Source organism: Lethenteron reissneri, chromosome 4 (genome assembly GCF_015708825.2).
Source record: "Lethenteron reissneri isolate LAM-NWPU_2019-01 chromosome 4, ASM1570882v1, whole genome shotgun sequence".
Lineage (NCBI taxonomy): Eukaryota > Metazoa > Chordata > Hyperoartia > Petromyzontiformes > Petromyzontidae > Lethenteron > Lethenteron reissneri.
Window position 1 is genome coordinate 4,417,894 of NC_083782.1, and position 26,434 is coordinate 4,444,327.

General features: G+C 51.4%; 1 protein-coding gene across 1 annotated transcript in view; it reads left to right on the forward strand.

Moving 5' to 3' along the window:
• LOC133349354 (phospholipid-transporting ATPase ABCA1-like) overlaps nt 1–26,434 on the forward strand; it is an 83,285-nt gene that overhangs the window by 22,632 nt on the left and 34,219 nt on the right. Inside the window, exons 6-24 of the mRNA XM_061562712.1 lie at nt 3,731–3,931; nt 4,390–4,479; nt 5,644–5,854; nt 7,536–7,675; nt 8,294–8,410; nt 8,887–9,057; nt 10,673–10,875; nt 11,494–11,658; nt 12,074–12,296; nt 12,753–12,974; nt 13,632–13,836; nt 14,317–14,430; nt 16,228–16,408; nt 17,639–17,770; nt 18,387–18,526; nt 19,883–20,020; nt 20,789–21,006; nt 21,975–22,044; nt 25,692–25,894. Coding sequence (XP_061418696.1) covers nt 3,731–3,931; nt 4,390–4,479; nt 5,644–5,854; nt 7,536–7,675; nt 8,294–8,410; nt 8,887–9,057; nt 10,673–10,875; nt 11,494–11,658; nt 12,074–12,296; nt 12,753–12,974; nt 13,632–13,836; nt 14,317–14,430; nt 16,228–16,408; nt 17,639–17,770; nt 18,387–18,526; nt 19,883–20,020; nt 20,789–21,006; nt 21,975–22,044; nt 25,692–25,894 — 3,144 coding nt within the window. The remainder of the gene's footprint in view (nt 1–3,730; nt 3,932–4,389; nt 4,480–5,643; nt 5,855–7,535; nt 7,676–8,293; nt 8,411–8,886; nt 9,058–10,672; nt 10,876–11,493; nt 11,659–12,073; nt 12,297–12,752; nt 12,975–13,631; nt 13,837–14,316; nt 14,431–16,227; nt 16,409–17,638; nt 17,771–18,386; nt 18,527–19,882; nt 20,021–20,788; nt 21,007–21,974; nt 22,045–25,691; nt 25,895–26,434) is intronic.

Here is a 26,434-nt window from a genome sequence, read left to right on the forward strand (position 1 = left end):
CTGAACCCAGACACACCCGGCTGAACTGAAGCCCTGATTGTGTAGTGTTGTGTCCGCGGTTGGTTCAGGTGAGCATTTTCCTGCTTTTGGGGAAATTGAAATCTCTTCTTTTACGTGTTTTTTTTTCTTCGATGTTTAGAATTTTTTTATTTTGAAATGCATGTTTCAGTTGCGACGTCAGCGTCGTGCAGTTCACAACTCTTACGGCGAGCAGTGTACCACGGCCTGTCAGATAATGGCACCGCAAGATGATTGCCGCCAAAGTCACTTCAAGAGACCTGTTTATCCGCACCAGGAAAACAACTTTGATATGCCCTGCCAGTATTGTTGATTGAAGACAGTGAAAGCATGTTTTATTTCTCCTCCTCCTCCAAGGCGGAGTAAGTTAAGTAAAAAACAGACTTGGCAATAGCCACAGTTTGGATTTATACGGTGTCCTATATGCAATTGAATCTTAATACACTGTCCAGACATAGTGGAATCATTTCATTTTGGGCAGGGCGAGGAGGGAGGGGGGAGGAGTTACATCAATTGTGACCAGGCTGAAACCATCAGCTCACGACCCTGATAACCGGTTTCAGCACGAGTGGCCGAGATTCAAAATTAGAAACCCAAGATTCCAGCAGCGCCGGCTCAGTCGTCTGACCCCAGAGCCGCCGTCACCTAGACACCTTTGCATCGTAATGCGAGAAATGTGTGTGGCAGATAAGGCCACACACATTTTAAAGATGAACAATGATCTGTTGCTTTATTGAGGGTAGGATTTGGGCAACACTGCAATTGATTGCTCGTGCCACTGCTGGCACAAGGGCCTAGAACAGACGGAGCTCTGGTGAGCTCCGTCTAGAGCAGTGGCTCTTCACCTGGGGTGCGCGCCGCAGCCCCTGGGGGTGCGAGATGCCCTTTCTGGGGGTGCGAGACATGGACAGATTTTTTTTAGAAGGCAAATAATCGAAAACACAAATTAAGCATGGGCACGTAAGTACAACTACTTTTGTTTTATTAAACCTATGTATTTATTCACATTATTTTTTAAAAATAGGATTGAGAACCCAAGGGGTGCAGACTTTAGTAAAGGTAAAAAACCACTGATCTAGAGGGTACTTGGCCTGCTCTTTCCCCCTGGCCAGACCCCTTGAGATGCAGTGGGGAGCACCTACACTTTATCCCACTGCATGTGATCTGCCCAAAAACTCACTGTGGTGAACACAATTATACCCCTGCATTGACACGGGCGATGCAGACTTAAGAAACTTGCACCATTGTCACGCTTGCCATGCCCTCAAGTCCAGTGTAGTAGCCACTACACCGGCCCTGGCGCTGGCTCTCTAGCGGATTCCATCTCTCGTTGTCCCCGGCACGGCATTCGTCCCCGAGAGCCACCCAGCCTCCACCTTTTCCGTCCTCGCTTTGTAACGAGTCCCGCGGTGGCAGGGCACTTTGTGCTACCTGCCTGCGTACGAGCGAGCGAGCCAAATATCAAGAAAAGGGAGCCTTTTGCCCGGGAGGCCTCATCAAGAAATGCCGCCGGAGTCGCCCGCTGCCCAACAATTAGCCTAACGAGCGAGCCAGTCGTCCCCTGTCGTGGCTTCATCGTGCGAGGGAGCCACCGAAGATCGCCGCGTGCGATGAACGTGCCGTGACTCGGCATCCTCTTTTTTTCGATGCGCCGCCTCCCGCAAAGGGTTTTGTTGCCGTTGTTGTTAAGAGCGGCCAAGTGTGGTTTGCTAGCTGTGAGTGTCATCGATTCTGACCAGGAGTTCACTCTCTCGGTGGCCTAAAGTGCTTCGGAGGGACCAGAAACGCGTCGGGGTGACAGCGCAGCAATGTAATCACGAAGATAGCGTCACCAAGTTAAACCCGATTTAAAGCTTTCGTGACTGCAGGGATTCATCTTCTTGGTTCTTTCGGTAAAGTCACGTAGAATGGAAATAATAAAATAATAAAAATTACATTCAAATAAAAGCGTAATAAAATAATTCTCACGACGTTTCGGCCACAACGCAAGCAGCCGTCCTCAGGTGGAGAACAGGTCTGTCGAGAAGACAGAGTCTCCACCTGAGTATGGAGTGGTTCGCCCACTGTGCTATATGAATTGAGCAGTCCTGAGTATGTGTCCGTTCCGTGGTTAATATCAGCGGCAAGTGATATCTAAACTGATCCTGGGTCGCACACAATTTTTGGGCGACCCCTTTTGGTCAGGTTGGCCCGGGTTGTCACTTGAGGTGGCTCACTGCAATAGCAAAAGGCAACTCCGTGCCGGGGTTTTGGCACGTGCTGTGGATGATCCTCACGAAATGGCGTGTCACCCCCACCTCCAGCCTCCCCGGTAACAGACGGACGGGATGGGCAGTCAAATAAACCTCCGTTGGAAAGCCTGCTAAATAAAGACGGATTATTAAACGTATGGTCCGTTCGGGAGAAAAAAAACGTCATTATTCCAAAGAAAACGTACAAAAAAAATGTATAATGATCCTCGCGCGACAGAGTACGTTCGGCGGGGTCTGGCTTTTATTTTTATTTTTTCATTCGTCCAGCCCCAAGAAGGAGCAGATTGCAGAGCGCCGCGTCTCTATTGTGATCGCGTAGAGGGAAGGGCGTCTTTGTAATTGAAGAGGGGTACGGGTGGCGAGGTCTAATGGCCACCATTGTGTCAGCAGCTTTAATTAAAGTGGGCTACGACTGACTCGTCAGCTGCTTTTCTTTTTCTCCCGAGCAGCCTTTGTTGTACGCACCTGCTCGAGCTTTTCAATGCAGCCCATTAAGAAGTTAAATCGATAACTCGTCGATCGAGGTGGGTGATCGATCGCGGTGGCCACCTTCAGAACTGCTCGTTGTTTTGTTTAGCTTGTTTATATTCCCCCCCGCACCTCCCGAGTTAATACTCTCGGCTACGTACGGTGCAAAAGAAGTTCAACATACGTGTGTGTGTGCAGTATGGTGCGTGTAGGGTGATGGGTGGTGTGTGTGCAGGAGGGTGTTTGCAGGATTGTGTCTGTAGGGTGGTGTTTAGAGCATGGCTCTTGACTAACCGTAACTTTTTTTTGCCGATCCTGAACTTGTGTCCAGCCACTTGTACCTCGCAGGGCTGATGACGCAACCAGTGCCGGATTATCCTAGTAGCAAAGTAGCTACATGTGTAGTAGCTACAACACGTGTAGTAGCTGCACGTGTAGTAGTAGCTGCACGTGTAGTAGCAGCTGCACGTGTAGTAGCAGCTGCACGTGTAGTAGCAGCTGCACGTGTAGTAGCAGCTGCACGTGTAGTAGCAGCTGCACGTGTAGTAGCAGCTGCACGTGTAGTAGCTACGGTCCCCGCACTTTCAAGGGCCCCGCGCTAAATGCTTTCAAGCTATCAATTCCGGTTCAGTGATTCTGCACTTGCTCTATTACTATATTACTATACCACCTTCAACTTTTACGAACGACTGGGTGTTTAAGGTTAGCGATTTGTCGTATTATCTGGCTGTATAGCGAATTAAAACATACAATTTATTTACCATTCAAGTAAAAAAATGTGTGTTTTAATATTTTTTTTTAGGGCCCCTTAATAACATTTGCTACAGGCCCCATACTAGCTTGATCTGGCACTGGGCGCGATACAGCCGTCAGAAAATCACACTTAAGGTGGCGCACACGCGTTGAACGGTGTCACAGAATCCGCGCGGAATGAGCGATTTTCTTTTTGTCTAATTACATTCCTCGCCCTCTCGTGTCGTTCGCCGTCACAGTTCCTGGCTCTGTCGCTGGCGCAACGGCTGAGTCCGCGCGCGCTCGCGTGCAACACCTCCCTGCAGAGCCTGGTGCTGGTCATCGGCTCGAGCAACCGGAGCTCGCTCGTCAATCTCACATGCTCGCTTTCCGATGAGCAGCTCCAGGGATTCGCGGCCGCCGCGGCCTTAAGCGTCAACGCGAGTCGCCTCTCCACGCAGGTGAGCCGGCCCCAGGGGGGGGCGGCATTCGGGTGCATTTAAAATACATCGTATACTACATAACGGCATTGTAATGCATTTAAAATACATTATATAAGACTTAGCAGCATTGTAGTTGCATTATCGTGCATTTAAACTACATTATGGACTTCATAACGATATTCTCCTGGTATTATAGTGCATCTAAAATACATTATATACTACGTAACGGTATTCTAGTGCGTTCCCCATGCATTATGTACCGCTCGAATTCAACGTGACGTTCTCGTGCTTGCATTCACTGCAGCCTGGTTAGCATGGGTCCTGTTACAAGAATTAAAAGGGTCATCCCTCCCCCCCCTCTGTCCAATGAACTTCCATTTCCTGGCCCAGCGTCAGTGCAGTTGCACCGCCTGCACTACACCAACTTATCCTTTATCGCGATTCAACGCCTTGCCCCCCGCCCGTGTGTGTTGCAGGTGATGATGTCGCTGAACAGGACGGTGAGTGGGCAGCTCCTGGGCCTCGTGGGTACCCTGGGCCCGAGTCTCGGCATTCTTCAGCAGCAGGTATAGTACAAACAAAAGCTCTTCGGTGAGCCACACATCAGAATCCGAATTTTTTTTGTTACACTGGAGGAGGAATCCGATGAGCTACGTAGCTCTTTTATCACAGATGTCCGGGCAGGGGGCACGGGGTAAGAACGTTACAACAACAAACAAGACCAAAAACATAATGGGAGTGCACGGTACAAGAAAGGTAAGCAATACATATAAAACTAAACTATTCTAATCTTATCAGAAAAAGCCCACTGAGGCATTAACTTCTTTTTCAAAAGCAACCTGGCCACAAAGGTCAACAAAGTGACTTATCATTTGGACATTTATAGCAGCGAAATGAACACAAATGAATAACAACAAAAATAACATGCGCCATGAGAATAATAATAATTTCAATGTATCAAGAGACCATCATTCTGAGTGATAGTTGACATTGGCTGTTTTGGTTATTACACCCACAGTCTAAACCGGTTCCCATTTGCGTGGGTTTTGAAAACTAAGAATAGGTTTTACGATTTCTGTCAATAAAACAGGAGGTATGTCAAGATGTTCAAACACCGAACCTTTTGTAAATAATCAAGTCCGCATTAATCACACGTACTTGTGGCGAACACGCCAAAAAAACCCTGATAAGAAATGCGTTGTCTTTGAAACTGATTGGCCTACACCAGAGACACTCTTAAATTTCGATTTAAAGCTTTCGTGACTGCAGGGATTCATCTTTTTGGTTCTTTCGGTAAAGTCACGTAGAAGGGAAGTAATAAAATAATAAAAATATAACATAATAAAATAATTCTCACGACGTTTCGGCCACAACGCAAGCAGCCGTCCTCAGGTGAAGAACATGTCTGTCGATAAGACAGAGTCTAAATGACACGTCTTAGGCTTGGAGTGTCTATTTAAGCTGTGAGGGAGGAGGAAGAGAGCCTTGACAAAAGAATTTGCATTTCCTCTTCAAATGCAAATTCAAAGCCAGCAGAACCAATCCTTACAGCTGTCACCTTTCCATTACATCAGGGCCACGCCCCTAGGCTTCCCCCCCATTGGCTGTAAACCAGGACCGGCAGAGCCAATCATCATGACGAGTTGTGATACGTCAGTGAGCCGGATATATCCTCACATTACATCATTATATGCATGGGTTTTGTTTTGTGTTTTTAATGCCCGAAACAGGTGATGGGTCTTGACAGTTTGAAGACTGTCATGGGCGGACTGGGCGGCTCTACTGGCTTCTCGCTGTCACAGCTGATGTGCGGCAGCAGTGGGGGGCTCAGCTTCCTGGACAACTTGGGGTCCTCAAACACCTCCAGCTCGGGAACATCCGGAGGAACAACCACCACAACCACCAAGAGCCAGAACTCGAGCTCCACAGCCAGCGCCGGCAGTACGAACGTTGCAGTCACTTCGTAATGCACATGTTCACTCAAGTCGATCGCTCGTTCACTCGCCGGCAGTCGCCGTACTGTCACTCTTCTAGTAATAGGTGTTTACCCTTTTATCTGGCACCAAAACTGACACCTTTATACAAGGGGTCATGTTTGCAATAACCACAATACTTGCAGTCAAAATGCAAACAAAAAGTGACAACTCTGATAATGATATTGCACTGTCCTTGAAATTGATTGGTCCACACCCGAGACGGCTTTTCTTAGAGCCCAGTCTCACATGGTGTTGGACCAGATGACGCCAAAAGGCGCACAACTCCAAAACAGCGCACTATCAGAGTATTTTTGTGGTCCAACACCATGTGAGACTCGGCTCTAAGAAAAGCCGTCTCGGGTGTGGACCAATCAATTTCAACGACAGTGCATATCATTATCAGAGTTGTTTATTTTTGTTTGCATTTTGACAGCTTGTGTTGTGGTTATTGCAAACATGACCCCTTGTATAAAGGTGTCAGTTTTGGTGCCAGATAAAAGGGTAAAAACCTATTACTGTATCTTGCTACTGGTAAAGGAGGTCTCATAATGTCACTCTTCTATCGCTACTATCACGGTTGTTGCTGTTCTCGTGAGCTTCACTCACCGACTACTCAACCCATGCAGAGGATTCATCTTCTTGGTTCTTTCGGTAAAGTCACGTAGAAGGGAAGTAATAAAATAATAAAAATAAAACATAATAAAATAATTTATTTTTATTCTTTTATTACTTCCCTTCTACGTGACTTTACCGAAAGAACCAAGAAGATGAATCCCTGCAGTCACGAAAGCTTTAAATCGAAATAAAACCATGCAGAGGACTCGGTCCTGTAGACTGGCTGTTACACGCCATCCACGCTGCGTTCGTTCAACCTCGCAGTGCTCAACTTCGGAATTATCTCCAACTGTCTCTTTCCCCAAGTTAAAAAAATAAATACCAAGTCTTATCCACAGAATTACAACTTTAACATTTAATAGTGCTGATTAATGTATCGTGGCTAGACCTAGTCTAGGCCTAGCTTAGGCCTAGTAACCACTATAGGCCCGACCTATAGAACCACGCAGAGCGCTTGAAACCCCAACGTGCTAAGAAGCTCCACCGCAGTGGTACGAATACGTTGGGCGTAGCGTAAGGCAAGTGGGACGTCAACTGAACACAAGCCTCAAAAATCACCTGCGAAACCCGGTCTCCTAAAGTAGCCCCACTTCCTGTTCCTCAGTCCCTTGGTGTTCACGACCATTGGCACAGATCTGCTCCTGCCCTTGCGGCCTCCAGACTGTGTCCTACTCCTCTCTTCTACTCTGGGGCTGTTTCTCCGTGAGCTCCCTTGACCCTTTCCCGTTTTTGAGATGGCTGCAAGTGGCAGGGTGTGTGGGTGTCCCGTTCGCCGTCGAATCTCGGGCAAGTGGCTCAGCGGTAATTTCATTTGGAGACGCATAGCGCCGCTGCTTTTAAAGACATTGCATGCACCGCAGAGAACCGAAGCAACATGACCGCCGCCAAACTGTGCCACATGCCCTCCCACATGGCTTTGTGCGAGCCTCGGTACCGATGTTTTATTTCCAGAATCGGAAGAAGAAAAACGATCATGTAGACGTATGTCACGGGAAGGGGGAAGGGATATGGTCGCGGTTTGTCTTCCACAGACTCGTTGTGCGCCAACCTCATCAGCATGGCCGAGTCGTCGGCGGCCACCAAGATATTGTGGAAGATGTTCAAGCCCTTCCTGCTTGGCAAGATCCCCTACACGCCAGACACCCCTGCCGTGCGTGCCATCCTCCAGCAGGTAGGCATCGCGGTGGCGAGGATGTTAACTCCCTCGCCTGGTATACAGGTTGTCGTGAGTTCGATCCCGATCCTGACACCTTTTGCACATTTGGAGTTGCCTGTTTTCTTTCTCTATCCGTAATCGTGGGGATTTTTCTCCCGGGTCCTCCAGTTTTTCCCTCCACATTTAGAATCAACGTGTGTTTTAGAATATTTGGCTAATCTACACTTGCACATGATGATAAGCCACTTTGTTGTGCTATTATTTGTGGCCAGGTCGCTTCTGAAAAAGAGCTGTATAGCTCAATGGGCCTTACCTGTTAAATAAAGAATAGTTTAGTTTTTAGTTTTAGGTAGACACCCCAGATGAGGTGATGGCTTTTATTTTTATTTCATATATTTTTTTCGTCTTAATTATTTTGAGCGTTTTAAAATGTATACGCAGATTTTTTGTTTTTGTTTTGTTTGAGGGCCCCAATACCAGATCTATTATTTCGTACATTTTCTAACATTCGAGGCACGGGCTGCCGCCTCGGCATGTGTCCTTGGTTGAGTCTCCCAAACATTGGGCAGCTTCGATTGGTCGAGGTTGTTGGATTTTATCTGTCTTTGATCGATCGGTTGGGGCCTCTTGCAGGCGAATACGACATTCGAGGCTCTCGCCATGCTGGGGAGACTGGGCGTCGCCTGGGACACGGTGTCGCCTGCCCTCTACAACTTCTTCAGCAACAGCTCCGAGCTGCAACTGCTTCGGGTAACTCGGCTTCATTCGCACATCCTCACGGCCGTCCCGGCCAACTCTCCGATGTGTTTTTCGGGCCACGCCGCCGCGTCTTGCTTGGCATGACGTTCTTGAACACCATACTATGCTCACACCGACAACAATACAAAGGTCCCCCCCGACAACCTGAACAGACTGTTTGGGCAAGTGCCGTTAGTGAGCACATAATGAAGGCCGGCACGGCACACAAGGGGGTGGATGGCCAGCACCACGCCAGGCCGCCTTTGTCTCAACAAGTGGCGATGTTTACACATCACGACAGGTACTCAATTTGAGGCTGAGTCTACCTAGGGGAGGCCCATGACCAGTTCAGATAATCGTCACCAGTGTTGTTGGCTGTGAGCGGGAATCAAACTTGGGTTGCCGGGTTTGTAGCGCAAGCGCACTAACTGCTACACTGCCAATCCTCTCCCCACACGCTCGCACTCGCACACGTTTGTCCACCGCAGGGTGCCCTGGCCTCGCCGATGGTGGCCAGCATGCTGGACCCCGCACTGAGCGGCTCCGGCTTCACGGCCGCCGGCCTCTCCACTTTCTTATCGGGCGGCAACGGGACAACGTGGAGGAGCATCATGGGCAGCATGGGCAGCGTCCTGCACACGGTGTCCAGCTACGTGCAGGTGTCCACTGCCGCGGCCGCCACGGCCACCAGCGTGCCCACTGCGATAACAGACGCACGTTTAAAGGCATTTGGCCCAGAGGTCGCAAACGGGTTTTGATTCCTTACCCGTACCCGTACCCGGCCGCACCAGGGTCGCAAATGGGTACCCGTACCCGTACCCGGGTACCCGTACCCTACCCGAAGTGAGTGACAAACGGTTACTCACCAGTGACTCACGGCCTGCCCGTACCCGGCCGCACCAGGGTCGCAAACGGGTACCCGTACCCGGCTGGGTACGGGTAGCCGGGTATCGGGTACGGGCACGAGTATCGGGTACCCGGTTGCGACCTCTGATTTGGCTGCTATACATTTCCACACGTTTACGGGCCAAGTGGCGAGTCATCTCATATCTACAGGGGCAGCTGCCAATGGGGGTACCTTTTCATTATTTAGATTTATTTGGCTGCTTTAAATTTACACGCGATAAGCCACTTCGTTGAATTATAATCACATGTGATAGCCAGGTCGCTTCTGAAAAAAGAAGCTACATAGTTCAGTGGGCCGTACCTGGTAAAATAAAAAACATGGTTTAGTTTGAAATAGCTTTAGATTATCAGAATATGTATTTATACTGCAGGAGGAATCCGATGAGCTATGAGCTATGAAGCTCTTTGTCTTGTAGGGCCACGGGCTAAAAAATGTAAAACAACAATCTATACGAAAAGCATGATAGGAGTGCAAAGTGTAGGGAAGGTAAGCAAATAACTTTTAAAAAAATGAAAATAAACTAATTTTTTATTTTACCAGGTAAGGCCCACTCAGCTATCAGCTTATTTTTCAGAAGCCACCTGGCTATAACAAACGATAGCTCAACGAAGCGGCTTATCATGTTCACATTTATAGCAGCCAAATACTCTAAATAATGAAACGGCAGCCCAGTGGCATTAGTCTATCGACGGAACATCTTAACGCCTGTTTTACTGCTAGAAAGGGTCAAACCTATTCATTTTTGTGGATTAGTCCGCCGCAAGTAAAGGGCGACGATTTCTACGTATCATCCCAGTGGAGTGACCCTTGCATAATAAGCGTTAAGGATTTGCATTCATGGGGCGGTTGCATTTCATCTCAATCACTGCGTCCGTGCCAGGTCGCTCGCAAGCCACGCGCCAGTCTGTTAGGGCTGGCCCAAGGCAATCCGGGCCGCTAGTGCCCCGTGCACACATCGTGATCGATGGGCAGCGGAGTGTGGTGGGTATGTAAGGCAGTCCTGTGTCCAAGAACTACTGCCACCACCACGGTGTACGTAACAAGCCGACTGGACAGGGGGCAGTTGATGAGCTGAGAGCGACAATTATTATTGTTATCATTCAAGTCCGTCTTGAAAACTCACCTCTCTAAACTGGCCTTTACACCCCCCCCCCCCCCCCCCCCCCCCCCCCCACTAGTTCTGGCCGTTGTGTTTATTTGCTGCTTTCCATAACACGGTGGCGCATTGGTGGGATCTGCGGACGAAATGCGACACTTTACAGATGTAAATTCTTCTTATTATAATTTAAACACGTTTTGCCGCCGCCGCTGTTGCTGCTGTCGTCGCTTGCCAACCGCCGCCGCCGCCGCCGCTGTGCTGCACGCAGTGCCTGGAGCTGAACAAGTTTGAGGGCCAAGCGAACGAGGGCAGCCTCGTGAACCGCTCGCTGGAGCTGCTGGGCAGCAGCCAGCTGTGGGCCGCTCTCGTCTTTCCCGAGCTGGGCCCCGCCGACCCCGTGCCACGCCACCTCAAGTACAAGATCCGCATGGACATCGACTCGGTGGAGGTCACCAACAGGGTCAAAGACAGGTGCTGTCCCCCCCCCCTCCCAACCGCTCCACCCTCTTCTAACATTCCCTCCCCTCCTATCCCCTACCCTTCCATCCCCTCCCATCCCCTGACAATGACAATCATCATTGGAACCTCATTTGCCAGTAAAAAATATGATAATTGTTTTTTTACCTTTTTATCTGGCAACAAAACTGACACCTTTTTTACAAGGAGTCATGTTGACATGTTGACTCCTTGTAAAAAAAGGTGTCAGTTTTGTTGTCAGATAAAAGGGTAAAGAAACAATAATATTTTTTACCGGCAAATGAGGTTCTAATGGTGTAAATGCTTACCCCGAGCTCTCATTCTCTGATGGTGCATTGTCTTTGAGTTGTGCGCCTTTTGGCGTTATCTGGTCCAACACCATGTGAGACTAGGCTCTAAGGAAAGCTGTCTCGGGTGTGGACCAATCAACTTCAAGGACAGTGCATACATTATCAGAGTTATGTTTTTTGTTTGCATTATGACTGCAGGTATTGTGGTCCATGCAAACATGACTCCTTGTAAAAAAGGTGTCAGTTTTGTTGCCAGATAGAAGGGTAAAAAACCAATTATCAATGACAATCATGATGACAACGGTGACGATGTCGCATGCAGGGTGTACAGCCCGGGACCACGCAACGAGTCGCGCTACCTCAAGTTCGGCTTCGCGTTCGTGCAGGACATGGTGGAGCGGGCAGCGGCGCGCCTCTTCGCCGGCGGGCAGCCTGCCACCGGCATCTTCCTGCAGCAGATGCCCTACCCCTGCTACGTGCAGGACTCGTGCGTGTGCCCTCACGCCTTGCCCCACACCCTCGATCACTTTCGCTCGCTCGCTCGCCCGTTCATTGTTCGTTCGTTCACCCGCTCGTTTGTTCATTTTCACACTCATTAGGTCGGCCCTTCACCTGCCGATCCATTCGTATTGCAACTCCCTGGCCCCGCCCCCAAGCTACAACCAGGCCTACCCCAACTCCTACCACTACCCCTTCCACTACCGCAACCCATTTCACTACCACAACCCACTGCCACTATCATCTTACGTACAATTTTACGATTATCTGTAGAGCACCTCCTTGGAATAAGGCACTACATAAAGCGCTGCTATAAAAAAAAATGCAAGATATGATTGCGTGGCGTGACCTTGTCCCCTGTCGACCCCCCCCGCCGCCCTTCCCCCGGCCCGTCGCCATGGCAGGTTCCTGCAGATGATGACGAGCTCGCTGCCGCTCTTCATGACGCTGGCGTGGATCTACTCGGTGGCCATGATCCTCAAGGGCGTGGTGCACGAGAAGGAGGCGCGGCTCAAGGAGACGATGCGCATGATGGGCCTCACCAACGGGCTGCACTGGCTCGGCTGGTTCATCTCCTGCTTCATTCCGTTCATCGTCAGCGCCATCTGCCTCATACTCATCCTCAAGGCATGCTGGCCCGCGCGGAGTGTCCGGGGGGGGGGGGGGGGTTTACTCTTTCCCATTCCGATCAGTTTGTCCTCCGATTCCATTCCGATAACGTACACGATGACGCACGCGTACTCCTGGCCCAGGGCTGCAGTAAACGTGGAGCTGAGCATCGGTGCACACGCTCGTTTAGGGAGGACAACCACCTTGACGTTGGCCCTGCCCACAACTCGACAAGCCCCGCCCACTCCCCGCCTTGCCCCCTCCGTGGAGCATGAGGCCAGAAATTTGATCAGGATAGATGGTGGGGGGGGGGGGGGACACCAGGAGACAGATAGTCTTACTGAGAGGACCCAGGGACGCTTGGCAGACTTAACCACCGCCGCACGATCTAGCTTCGGGCCCGTGAAAAAGCACGACCTTCACACCGATCTCACGTCCGCGTCTTCCCCTCCGCTCCCGACCCTCCGCCGCCAGTTTGGGAACGTGTTCCCCAACAGCAGCTTCCTCATCCTGCTGCTCTACTTCCTGGCGTTCACCGTGGCGACCATCATGCAGTGCTTCCTGGTCAGCACGTTCTTCGCGCGAGCGAACCTGGCGGCGGCCTGCGGGGGCATCCTCTACTTCCTGCTCTACCTCCCCTACGTGCTGTGCAACGTCTGGCAAGACCGACTCACCTTCCCCATGAAGATACTCGCCGTGAGTTGCCCCTTCCCTCCCCTCCCCTCCCCTCTCCCCCTAGGCCGCACGGGGGGTCTTGGCGAGTGGTCGATTTGAGCCTAAACACATGCATTGCGTTATTTAACTTCAAGATTGCGTACATTTTCAGCCTTTGGTGGGCTGTCATGTGATGCGCTTTTAAAATCTTGATTGAAAACTCGTTTCTTTTAGAACTGCTTTTTGTGTTTTAGTTTGCTGTCAATTCCTCCGCACCTCCGATTTAGCATGGTACGAAAGAAGCTCAACATACGTGCGTACGCAACAATTATATTTATCACCATCTGTTGGAGCGCTGCTAGATTAAGGCTTTCCTCCACACACCAGGGTAGTCACGACGGTATATTTGACCATCCTTTAATCACAATCATCAGATTATTTATTGATACTGGAGGAATCCGATGAGCTATAAAGCTCTTTTTCACAGATGCACCATTACGTCGCCGGTCAGCGTGTCTTGGTGAAGGAGGTGGGAGATCGGGACCAGCTCGGACATCGCTCACCACCGCTATTTTTGCCGTGGCCGGGAACGGTCGAAATCAAAGTCACTTACCCTCATCTGTATGACGTGTGCCCGTGCCGCCCCCAACCCCCCCCCCCCCACATCCCCTCGTCGTCGGCGTCTTCGCTTCCTGCCAGAGCCTCTTGTCCACAGTGTCGTTCGGCTTCGGCTCCGAGTACATCTCCCAGTACGAGCAGCTCGGCGTGGGCTCGCAGCCCAGCAACCTGCGCGTCAGCACCGTGGACGGAGACCGCTACTCGCTCGTCACCTCCATCATCATGATGTTCTTGGACGCGCTCCTCTACGGCGTGCTCACGTGGTACATCGAGAACGTCTTCCCAGGTAGGCGCCCGAGAACGGAACGCCGGGCCTGGCTCGGCACGTCTTTGCCCAACCGCACAAAGCAGAAGACGGGGAGAGCAAAATGGGTCTGGGTGTGGGCAGGTGGCAGAGGGATGCTCTGTCCGACCTCTCGCAGAGATGATCCGCTATGAACAAGCTTCGGTGTACATTGTGCGTTTGCTATTGGGGACTGTTGAAAACCGGCCAGAATTGACCGAAGCGTCGCCCAAAAACTCGGAGAGACGAGCAAAGCAAAGAGAACGCGAAGTACCACACCTCCGATTTGGCACGGTTGGCTACGTATGGTGTGAAAGAAGTTCAACATACATATAATGCAAATGTACGTGACGTTTGCAATGATTGTGACGACTGCGACGTTTGTGATATTTGTGACGATTGTGGCGTCGTGATGATTGTGACGACTGTGACGACTGTGACGTGTCTCCCCCGCCCCCGCCCCCCCCACCGTGCGTGCCCCAGGCCAGTACGGTGTGCCACGGCGCTGGTACTTCCCCTTCACCAGGTCCTACTGGTGTGGGGCTTCATCGCACGACGGTCAGACGCTGCCTCACTCCTACAAGCCCCCGAGCTCCGGTAGGTCCACACCGACACGCTCGCCGCTATCGTCACCATCGCTTTTGTGTCTTTTTAAAAAAAATTATGCTTTTTTTTCCACCCACGAATTTTTCCCGATTTTTTTTTTTTACTTCGCTATCGGCACCTTGTCATTAGACGCGAAATCCATTTTGAGTCTCGGAGCAGTGCGGTATATTGGCCGTCTACGGGAAAAGAAAAGCCAGCCTGAAAGATAATGTCTCCAATAAGTCAAAACATCGATATATTTCTTACTTTTAAGTGGTTCAGAGGTCAGAGTGCTGAACTGGCACAGCTGAGATCTCGAGTTCAGCCCAGCCGTCAGTGACTGTGCTTGCCACAAACGAACCACACAACACCTCGCTGATTTCGTCAAGGAGCATAAACCATCACGCAAACTCCGCTCATCCTCGCAGCAGCAGCAGCTTTTGTTTAGCGATTGAACAAAGACGACCACCGCATCGCGCGCTTTCACATGCGCTTCTGCCACCATTTGGAACGCTCTTACATCCGATAGTAGGAAGCCACTGGAGCTATGCACTTTAAAATCTCGATTGAAAACTTATTTCTTATGGAACTGCTTTTTGTGTTTAGTTTGTTGTCCTTCCCCCACACCTCCCATTAGCACGGTTGTCTACGTACGGTGCGAAAGAAGTTCAACATACGTACAATGGCTGCCCGCAAAAAAACGCAACACTTTCAAATCGGCTCTGGACTTAATGCAGCTAAAATCCAACTTGGAGGATTAAATAATTAACAGGATCTCAGCGGTAGCTCTGTGATGTCCGCTTCCCATGGGCCGTTCTCTAACACACAGAGCCGTGCTGCTGTGCGTGCGATCCGAAATAAATTTTTTGTGTTGGGATGCCAAATGCACAATAGGAATTAAGTTTGAGAAGAACGACTGAAAACAAGTTACTTGTTTATTGACCCGTTAGATCGCTTACAGATCACTTGATTGAATAATGTATCGCTTGATTTGACTGAACGATGTGGACGATCAATGCCCCGCTTACTCCATCGCCGCGTTCAGAATCGGAATTTTTGTTTACACCAGAGGAGGAATCCGATGAGCTATAAAGCTCTTTTTCACAGATGTCCAGTAGGGACATGGTGTCAGAACGTTTACAACAAGAAATTTAAGCAAATTTACAAAAAAATATATATTTTTATTTTTACCAGCTAAGGCCCACTAAGCGACCTGGCCACCAATTATAGCTCAATGAAAGTGGCTTATCTTCATGTGGACATTCATAGCAGCCAAATAATCAATATATATTTTTTAAAGCTACAAAAAGTCTTCTTGGTTCTTTCGGTAAAGTCACGTAGAATGGAAATAATAAAATAATAAAAATAAAACATAATAAAATCATTCTCATGTATTATATTATTTTATAATGTTTTATTATTATTTTATTATTTCCCTTCTACGTGACTTTACCGAAAGAACCAAGAAGATGAATCCCTGCAGTCACGAAAGCTTTAAATCGAAAGTTACAAAAAGTGTTTTTTTTTTATTGAGGTATGCAACCAAGTTCGGTACAACGCGCTGGGGATTGCTGCGGGAGAGGGGTGGGGGGCAGAAAAACCGCGAGGGGGAAAGGGGGAGCAACCCAGAACGACACCCGCGGTGTGCCCCCCACTTACGGGAGGGGGTCCTCCGACGGAGGGCGGTGGTTTGTGGGCAAACGGTAGCCAACATTCTCGAGGTAGCTCGGGCGTAGGGATGGCGGGGGGTGACAAGAATCTAAATGATCTCAAGCGTTCTCTTGTCCGCGGCCGCTTGGACCGCTCAAGGCGACAAGCAGATCCTGGAGGAGGAGCCGGGCAAGTTGCCCGTGGGCGTCTCCATCCAGGGCCTGGTGAAGGTTTACGACGAGGGCAAGAAGCTCGCCGTCGACGGCCTCACCCTCAACTTCTACCAGGGCCAGATCACCTCCTTCCTGGGACACAACGGGGCCGGCAAGACCACCACCATGTACGTCACGCCAGCCACCGTGCCACCGTGCCACGCCGCACCACCCACCGCCACCCGACCCCACGCGCCGTGGCCTCTTCGGGGCAGTCGATGAGGGCGGCCGGATTGGGTCCATCTCTTGACGGGACGTTGGTAGCAAACGATATTGATACATATACTGGCAGTCCACGTATCTTTTTGGATGTGACCTTCCCACCCTCACTCCATCCCTTCCTCTCTCTCCTTCCAGCCAGACAGCCAGTGAGCGAACCTGTTTTCCATAATAGGGGTCAGAGGTCGCAACCGGGTACCCGATACCCGTACCCTATCCGATACCCGGCTACCCGTACCCGGCCGGGTACGGGTACGGGTACCCGTTTGCGACCCTGGTGCGGCCGGGTACGGGTACGGGTAAGGAATCAAAACCCGTTTGCGACCTCTGATAGGGGTACACTGCGTGAGTGGGTGGAGGGGTGGGAGTAGAGGTGAGATGGGGGGTTGGAGGGGGGAGTGGGAGGGCGAGGGGCGTGACGTCGGCACGACGTGGGTGACGTCACCACCACGAACGTGAACTTGGCCACGTGCCAGCCAGGAATTGAGGCAGAAAACCTGTCTTTGCCAGACAAAGTTTTTTAATAAATAAAAAAGTTTTTTAATAAATAAAGTAATTACTATTTTTATCTACGATCAGATATGAACCACTAAAAAAATGTATTGACGACTTAATTCAACTTCTTTACATTTAAAGACGTACCCAATTTAAAGATTCCGTCCTTTTTTTATTAGAAAGAACAAAAATGTATGAACTTAATACTCTGTGAGGGGAAGATCCTACCTTTTAGCGTATTCGAATTAATAAGATTTGAACATCATAAAATGCATATTCTTTTTGTTCTCACTATAATGTCACTTGCTGTTTAACGCTCTATCAAACGAAAAAAACCCGCAATATAATATTTTGAACGGTTTCTGAATGACACGCGTAAACGTGTTCATGGGGCACTTAAAATAAGAAGGCTCAGATTTTCAGACTTTTCCTTTTTGTTTGTGCCCTGCAAGCCACCCATGTACCACATTCCAGCTTTCTACCTTGTCGGGAAGTACCCTAGAGCTTTTTGAGACTTACATACACAGATTAAGGTCTTTACTTATATAGATACTACAATATGATGCACTAATAGAATTTGAAAACGCTCTTACGTTTCCGTCCGTCCTCCTAACCCCGTCTGTACCCCCACCTCGCCCGGACAGGTCCATCCTGACGGGGCTGTTCCCTCCCACGTCCGGCACGGCGTACATGTGCGGAAAGGACATCCGCACCGACATGGACTCGATCCGCAAGAGCCTGGGGATGTGTCCGCAGCACAACGTTCTGTTTGAGAAGTACGTGGGGCAGTCCTGTCACCCCCATCCAACCGGACCGCTGTCCCAGCATCCTACACCCTGTACCCTATACCCTGTACCCTATGACCCTGTACCCTATGACCTGTACCCTATGACCTGTACCCTATACCCTGTACCCTATACCCTGTACCCTATGACCTGTACCCTATGCCCTGTACCCTATGACCTGTACCCTATACCCTGTACCCTATACCCTGTACCCTATGACCTGTACCCTTTGACCTGTACCCTATACCCTGTACCCTATACCCTGTACCCTATGACCTGTACCCTATACCCTGTACCCTATACCCTGTACCCTATACCCTGTACCCTATGACCTGTACCCTATACCCTGTACCCTATACCCTGTACCCTATGACCTGTACCCTATGACCTGTACCCTATACCCTGTACCCTATACCCTGTACCCTATGACCTGTACCCTTTGACCTGTACCCTATACCCTGTACCCTATACCCTGTACCCTATGACCTGTACCCTATACCCTGTACCCTATGACCCTGTCCCCCACACCCTGTACCCCACACCCCGTACCCTATCCCACGTACCCTGACGATGCCCCCCGCCATCCTTCACCGCCGTGTTGACGCAGCCTCACGGTGGAGGAGCACATCTGGTTCTACGCGCGCATGAAGGGCTGCTCGGAGGAACAGGTGAAGCAGGAGATGCCGCAGATGATCCTGGACGTGGGGCTTCCGCACAAGAAGGACGAGCTCTCCAAGAACCTCTCCGGTATGCGTGCCCACTCCTGCCCGCCCGTGCCCTCCCCGCATGTCTGCCCGTGCCAGCCCGTGTCTGCCCGTGTCCGCTCGTGCATGCCCATGCCAACCAATGCCCGTGCCTGCCCATGCATACCCGCCCGCATCCACGTGCCCGCCCCGGATAGTCGATTTTGCTAAAAATATATAAAGTGGATTAATTTGCTCGCGGTAAAAATGTAATTCTTCTTGGTTATTTCGGTCACGTAGAAGGAAAAAAATAAAATAATAAATATTAAACATAATAAAATAATTCTCACGACGTTTCGGCGACAACGCAAGCAGCCGTCCTCAGGTGAAGAATGAAAGCTTTAAATCGAAATAAAAATGTAATTGTTGTTAAATGCAGTGCGGTACGGTGTTGGCCGTTGAGGCTACAAATGAGACTTATATGGTACAGATGAGTGGCACAATACAAATGAGGCAGATTAAACAAGACGGAGTCAAGGCTATAATGAGGGATCATTGATTTTGTTGGTCGTCATGATTGAAGCTTTGGGGATAGTGATGATAGTGTTGGTGATAATGGTGATAATGACAGTGATGTTGGTATTGACAATGACCCCCCAACTTAGCCTTTATCAGACTTTGGTCGCGAAAGCCGACATGCTAAACTTTATCAGACTCTTGGGGCAAGTGTTAGCGGGCACCTATGAAGGCCGGCACGACACACGAGGGGGTGGGTGGCCAGCACCACGCCCGACCGCCTTTGTCTCCCCAGTGGCGATTGTTGTTACACATCGCGCCAAGCACTCATTTGCGGCCGAGTCGATCTTAAAATTACGTGCGCTCACACGTGCGTGCCTGTGCGTGCCTGTGCGTGCGTGTGCGTGCGTGCGCGTGCGTGCCTGTGCGTGCCTGTGCGTGCGTGTGCGCGCGTGCGCGTGCGTGCCCGTGTGTGCCTGTGCGTGCCTGTGCGTGCCTGTGCGTGCCTGTGCGTGCGTGTGCGTGCCTGTGCGTGCCTGTGCGTGCCTGTGCGTGCCTGTGCGTGCATGTGCGTGCCTGTGCGTGCCTGTGCGTGCCTGTGCGTGCCTGTGCGTGCCCGTGTGTGCCTGTGCGTGCCTGTGCGTGCCCGTGTGTGCCTGTGCGTGCCTGTGTGTGCCTGTGTGTGCCTGTGCGTGCCTGTGCGTGCCTGTGCGTGCCTGTGCGTGCCTGTGCGTGCCTGTGCGTGCCTGTGCGTGCCTGTGCGTGCCTGTGCGTGCCCGTGTGTGCCTGTGCGTGCCTGTGCGTGCCTGTGCGTGCATGTGCATGCGCGTGCGTGCCTGTGCGTGCCTGTGCGTGCCTGTGCGTGCCTGTGCGTGCCTGTGCGTGCCTGTGCGTGCGCGTGCAGGCGGCATGCAGAGGAAGCTCTCCGTCGCCATCGCGTTCGTGGGCGGCTCGCAGATCGTCATCCTGGACGAGCCCACGGCCGGCGTCGACCCCTACGCCCGCCGCGGCATCTGGAACCTCTTGCTCAAGTACCGGCACGGTACGGAGCTCCCGCTCCACGCACACCACGGACAAAGATCCCCCGTGTGGCCTTGAACGGGCTGTTGGGGGGCGAGTGCTGTTAGCGAGCAGCGCCTATGAAGGCGGGCACGTGGGGCACACGAGGGGGTTTTGGGTGGCCAGCACCACGTCCGGCCGCCTTTGGTTCCCGAGCGGCGAGTCCTCATTAAGGCCGAGTCAACCGACGTGAACTCGGGTCACCGAGGTCGCCAACACTCCCGACGCATGCGCACCGTGTCCCCGGAGCGTCTCCGCGTGTCCCTCCCAACTGCTACTCACTCCATGTCTTTCTTGCCACTGATTTAAAAGTGGCTTTTAAAACGGTGCTGGCAACGAAAATGTCTCCATACCCCCGTGTCTGCCACACGTCTCTCCGCTGCTTCGCCACCCCGTTGTTCTGTGTCCCCTCCGTGTCTCCCCCGAGTTCATTCCCACGTTGTCGCGTCTGCTCCCGTGTGTCCCCCGTGTTACCCCCCGACCCCCACCTCGTGTCCCCTCCATATCATCGCACTTACAATTAGCACGGCTGGCGACGTACGGTGCCTAAGAAGTTCAACATACGTGCATCCTCGCCCCCCGTGCCCCCCCCCGCCTCCCCTCCCCCCGTGTCTCTCTCCCATGTCTCCCATTGTCCCCTTTCCGCTCACCCACCCCCTTGCCTACCGTGCCCCCTCGGTGCATCCCGCGTCTCCACCCCATGCCCCCCCTTCCCTCGTTACCCCCCCCACCCCCCGCGCCCCCCACGCAGGCCGCACCATCATCCTGTCCACGCACCACATGGACGAGGCGGACCTCCTGGGCGACCGCGTCGCCATCATCTCCCACGGCCGCCTGCGCTGCTGCGGCTCGTCGCTCTTCCTGAAGAACGCCTTCGGCGCCGGCTACTACCTCACCATGGTGAAGAGCGAGCCGGGCTCACGACGACCCTCCGCGGGGGCTGCCCATCTCTACAAAAACCTCGAGCAGGTCCGTCCCCTGTGGCTACATTGTAGCGGTGGCGGCGGCGGTGATAACGGGTCCGGTCCCGACCCTTACGCCCGCTGCGTATTTGGAGTTTGCGGAGTCTCTCTTTCTCTCTCCCAGCGGTCGCGTGGATTTTTCTCCCGGGTCCCCAGGTTTTTCCCTTCTACGTTTGAGAATCGACGTGTGCGTTTAGAGTATCTGGCTGCCGCTATCAATTTCCACGTGATGAGCCACTGAGTTGAGCTGTCATCTGTGGCCAGCTCGGTGGACCTTACCTGGTACAATAAAATAAATTTCGATTTAAAACTTTCGTGACTGCAGGGATTCATCTTCTTGGTTCTTTCGGTAAAGTCACGTAGAAGGGAAATAATAAAATAATAAAAATTCTACATAAAATACAATTCTCACTACGTTTCGGCCACAACGCAAGCAGCCGTCCTCAGGTGAAGAACAGGGCTGTCAGAAAGACAGCGTCTTTCACGTAAACAGAACATGATAATTCGTCGCAAATTGGCACGTTCTGTTTACATGACAACGCTTACTAGTTGGCTGTGTCGGGTGGTGGCGGGTTTTAACGACACATTTATAAATGTACGTGATCTAACCCCAAAAAAAACCTCTCTTATGGATGATATTGGTCGCGAAAGCCTCCTCTGTGTTAAAGATGTTGACAGTGACGGGTAGTGATCGTTGGCAGAGGTAATAGCAGTGGCTGTCAGTGGTCGTAGTGCTAACTTTTGAGTTATTTGAGCCCAAGTTCAGCGGCCTCCTATATATATTAAAATGTTTTCGGACAATTAATGAGTGTTTGCACATATGGGGTTAAGTGTGGGAACAGTTCGGCAATGTCTTTGTCATCGCCAGGTGCGTTTTTAGGAGAGAGAAACGCTGAATGAGGACAAAGGAATGGCAGAGTGGGGAAAACGGTCGCGATGTGTTATCGGAGTTTGCCGTTTGCGTTCAAACCCTAGACGGACGGTCAGTCGCAGAGCTCGGACGAAGGACTGGGCAGCGAGTCGGGAAGCCAGGAGGACATTGCCGGTAAGCGCTAATGGGGAGAGCATTTAATGCTGATGAATGTGATGATGAATGTGATTCATAATCAACGTTTTTGGGTTAGATCGCGTTATTTATAAATGTGTCGTAACCCTCCACCACCCGACACGGCCAATAACGCGATCTAACCCAAAAACGTTGATTATGAATAATATTGGTCGCGAAAGCCTACGTGTTCAACTTAAGATGAATGTGATGCTGATCGTGATGGTGGTGATGATGATGACGCTGATGATGATCGTGATGGTGGTGATGATGATGACGCTGATGATGATCGTGATGGTGGTGATGATGATGACGCTGATGATGATCGTGATGGTGGTGATGATTACGAACATGCTTATTACAGTGGGGGCAGTGACTGAAGATGGTGATAATCGTAACGGCGACGACGTTAATGACGATGATGATGACAATGGTGATTATGAAATATGATGACAACGATTAGAAATGCGGTGATGGCGATGATGATGACATTGACGATAATAATATCATGATGGTGGCAACAATTATGATGATAACAGCAATGATGAAGATGATTGTGGTGATGATGATGATGATGGTGATGCTGGCGACATTATTGACAAAAGTGATGACGAACCTGATGAAAGTAATAATCATTACACTCATCAAGTAGCCAAATCGTGCTCACATCTAAGCACGGTTGGCTACATACAGTGTGAAAGAAGTTCAACATACACACACATACACACACACACACATACACACACACATACACACATAAACACACATACACACACATACACACGCACATACACACACAGATACACACATACACACACACATACACACATTCACACATACACACATACACACACACATACACACATTCACACATACACACATACACACACACATACACACATACACACATACACATACACACATTCACACATACAACAACAACAACAACCGCCATTCGCCACTAAGTGGCGGTGACGTCACCACGATGCTTGTGCCAGGCCAAGTGCACCTTGAGGCCACGTGAAGTGTCGAAAGCCCGCTGGCAGGAGGTCACGGGGCAGACCCAGGTGCCACTGGTCGACTGACCGAGATGACCGAGATGACTGGCTGATGCACCACCTGTGCCCCCTACTGTGCCAACTTGCTGTGCTTTAGCCACCCGGCGCTCCGCTCGTTGTTGTGAGCGTCGCTCCTCCGCCCTCCGTTGTTGTTGGAGGGCGACTGCCTCCAACTGCCCAGTAGCGTCCTTCACGAGCCTCCTCCACTGAGGCCGATCTTGACACCGCTGGTACCAGTCATCGGCAAGTCCACTCAGCTCCACGTCCTCCTGTACCACATCACTCCATCTTTTCTCCAGCCCGTGCCGCGCCCGTCTAGCCCCCTCGATCCGGCCGAACAAAAGCTGTTTAGGCATGCGGTGGCTGGGCATGCGGGCTACATGACCCAGCCAACGCAGCCTTGCCTGCCGGAGGAGCTCACTGATGGGACTTTGCCCAGATCTTTCAAGGATTTGTGAGCTCCTCACACAATCCAGCCTGGTTAAACCCAGGATGGATCGTAGGCAGGCCAGCCTAAATGTTTCCAACCGGCGAAGATGCTCCACCAGGGGGGTCCACGTCTCGCAAGCGTAGAGAAGGGAGGGAATGACCGTGGCCGAGAAGACCTGAAGCTTCGTGCGGAGCGACAGACCAGGTAGCTTCCACACAGCGTTACGCAACCGATGAAAAGATATTGCCGCTCGACTGATTCGGAGTGAGACCTCTGCTGATAGACTGGAGCCGGTCATAAGCATACTGCCCAGGTATGGGAAACTCTCCACTCTCTCCACAACTGCCCCATCACCAATTGGGAGTTGTGGGGGTGGAGTGTCCGATGGTACAAAATACCCAGGCAGGTGCTTGGTTTTGGTGGGGCTGATGGTAAGGCCCCACCTCTTAGTGGCACGCTCCAGTCTCAGCAACAGCGCCTCCAACTCCTCTTCTGAATGAGCAGCTATTACCAAATCATCGGCATACATAACGTGGTTGACCAATAGGGAGCCATCCCTTGATCGCACCCGGGCGTCGATCAGCCTCCCATTATATCTGTACCAAACGGAAATTCCCCCGGTACAGCTATTGAAGGCTTCACGAACTACGCGGTCAAAATAGATGTTAAATAATGTGGGAGCCAGAGGACATCCCTGTCGCACCCCAAGGTGTACAGGGAAAGGCTCCGACTCCCGGCCACGTAGTTTTACCCGGGCCCGCTCACCATCATGAAGGTCCTTAATGATCGTGAGCAGAGGGTCAGGGACTCCGAAAGCACGAAGAACAACCCAGAGTCCAGTCCTACTGATGGTATCATAGGCCTTGACCAGGTCAATAAAGCAGAGATGTAGGTCTTTTTGGAATTCCCTACACCTCTGCTGTAGCAGACGGACAGAAAATATGGCATCTGTGCAGGACCGCCCTTTCCTGAAACCGCATTGGGGCTCCGCAAGCCCCTCCTCAGCGTGCCTAGCAAGGCGATGTTGAATAATCCTTGCCAGGACCTTACCCGGCACACTGAGGAGTGAGATGCCCCTGTAGTTGTTACAGTCTGTGCGGTCCCCCTTCTTAAAGAGGGGGACCACCAGGGCATCCTTCCAGTCCTGCGGAACCCGTCCAGTGGTCCAGACTGTTGTTATGATGTCATATAGGGCAGTCTGTGCACAAACGCCACCCTCCCTCAGCATTTCGCTTGGGAGATCATCTCTGCCCGGTGCCTTCCCTGGTCTCAGACTCCGGATCGCCCTCAGTACTTCCTCAACAGCTGGAACCTCAGCCAGCCACTCACAGGGGGTGACCTCTTCCAATATTTGAGGCACCGCAGCCTCAGCAGGGTTATCCCCACTTTGTGCCATGATGTTTTCCTGGCTGAGAGAATTTCCCTCCCCCAGGACCTCACAGAAATGCTCAGAAAATCTGCAAACCTGTTCCTGGGGGTCGGAGATTGGATCACCGTTTTTTCCTCTAATGATGGTAATAGGTGTGGCGCTGCAGGTTACTTTTTTGATGGAGTTAAATAGTGATTTGTGATCACGGGCCACTGAGGCAGACTCCATCTCCTCAGCAACCCGCGACCACCACCCATCCTTACAACGCCTTACGGCTCTCCGAACTTCCGAGCGAAGGCTGCGGTAAACCTCCTCATTCTCTGACGTGGGATGCTGTAGGCGATGAGAGTGGGCCTGTCGCTTTTTCTCAATTAACCTGAACACCTCCTCTGTCACACATACACACACATACACACATTCACACATACACACACTCACACACACATTCACACATACACACACACACATTCACACATACACACCACACACACATACACACATTCACAAATACACACATACACAAACACATACACACACATACACACACACTCACACACATACACACATACACGATGTTCACAGCAATGATGACGGCGATACGACACCGATGGCAATGATCGTGATGATGTCGACAATGACAATGATGACAACGACGACGATGACAAAAACAATAACGACGATGATGATCATGACGATGGCGATGATGACGATGATGATCTTGACGATTGGCGACGATGAACAAAGCGAGGAAGGCGATGACGACGATGACGACATGCCGCGTGGTGTGCAGACGTGAGCGCGGTGACGCGGCTGCTGCAGCAGCACGTGCCGGACGCCCGGCTCGTGGAGAACTTTGGGCAGGAGCTGACCTACGTGCTGCCCTACCACGGCGCCAAGGACGGCGCCTTCGCGCTGCTCTTCAAGGAACTCGACGAGAAGCTGGCGGAGCTCGGCGTCTCGAGCTACGGCGTCTCGGACACCACGCTCGAGGAGGTGCGGCGCCCAACGCACACACGCACGTGCAGACACGAGCATGTGCAGACACGCACACGTGCAGACACGCGCACGTACAGACACACACACGTACAGACACTCACGTGCAGACACGCACGTGCAGACACGCACGTGCAGACACGCACGCATGTGCAGACACGCACACGTACAGACACGCACGCACGTGCAGACACACACACAGCGGTTAGCGCACTCTGCTACGAACATGGCGAAGTGAGTTCGATTCCCGCTCAAGGCCAACACCAGCTAAGATTATCTGAATAGATCCTGGGCCTCCCCTAGGTCGACTCAGCCTCAAATGAGTGCCTGATGTGATATGTGAACATCGCCACCGGGAAAACAAAGGCGGCCGGGCGTGGTGATGGTCGCTCACCCGCTCGTGTGCCGTGCCGGCCTTCATCGGTAATGCTGCTCGCTAACAGCACTTGCCCCTATAGTCTGTTATGACTATACGGGGGATCTTTGTCTTTGTTTTTCCACTGCCAGTGCAAAGCTGAGCCCGACCCAGACGGAGGTGTA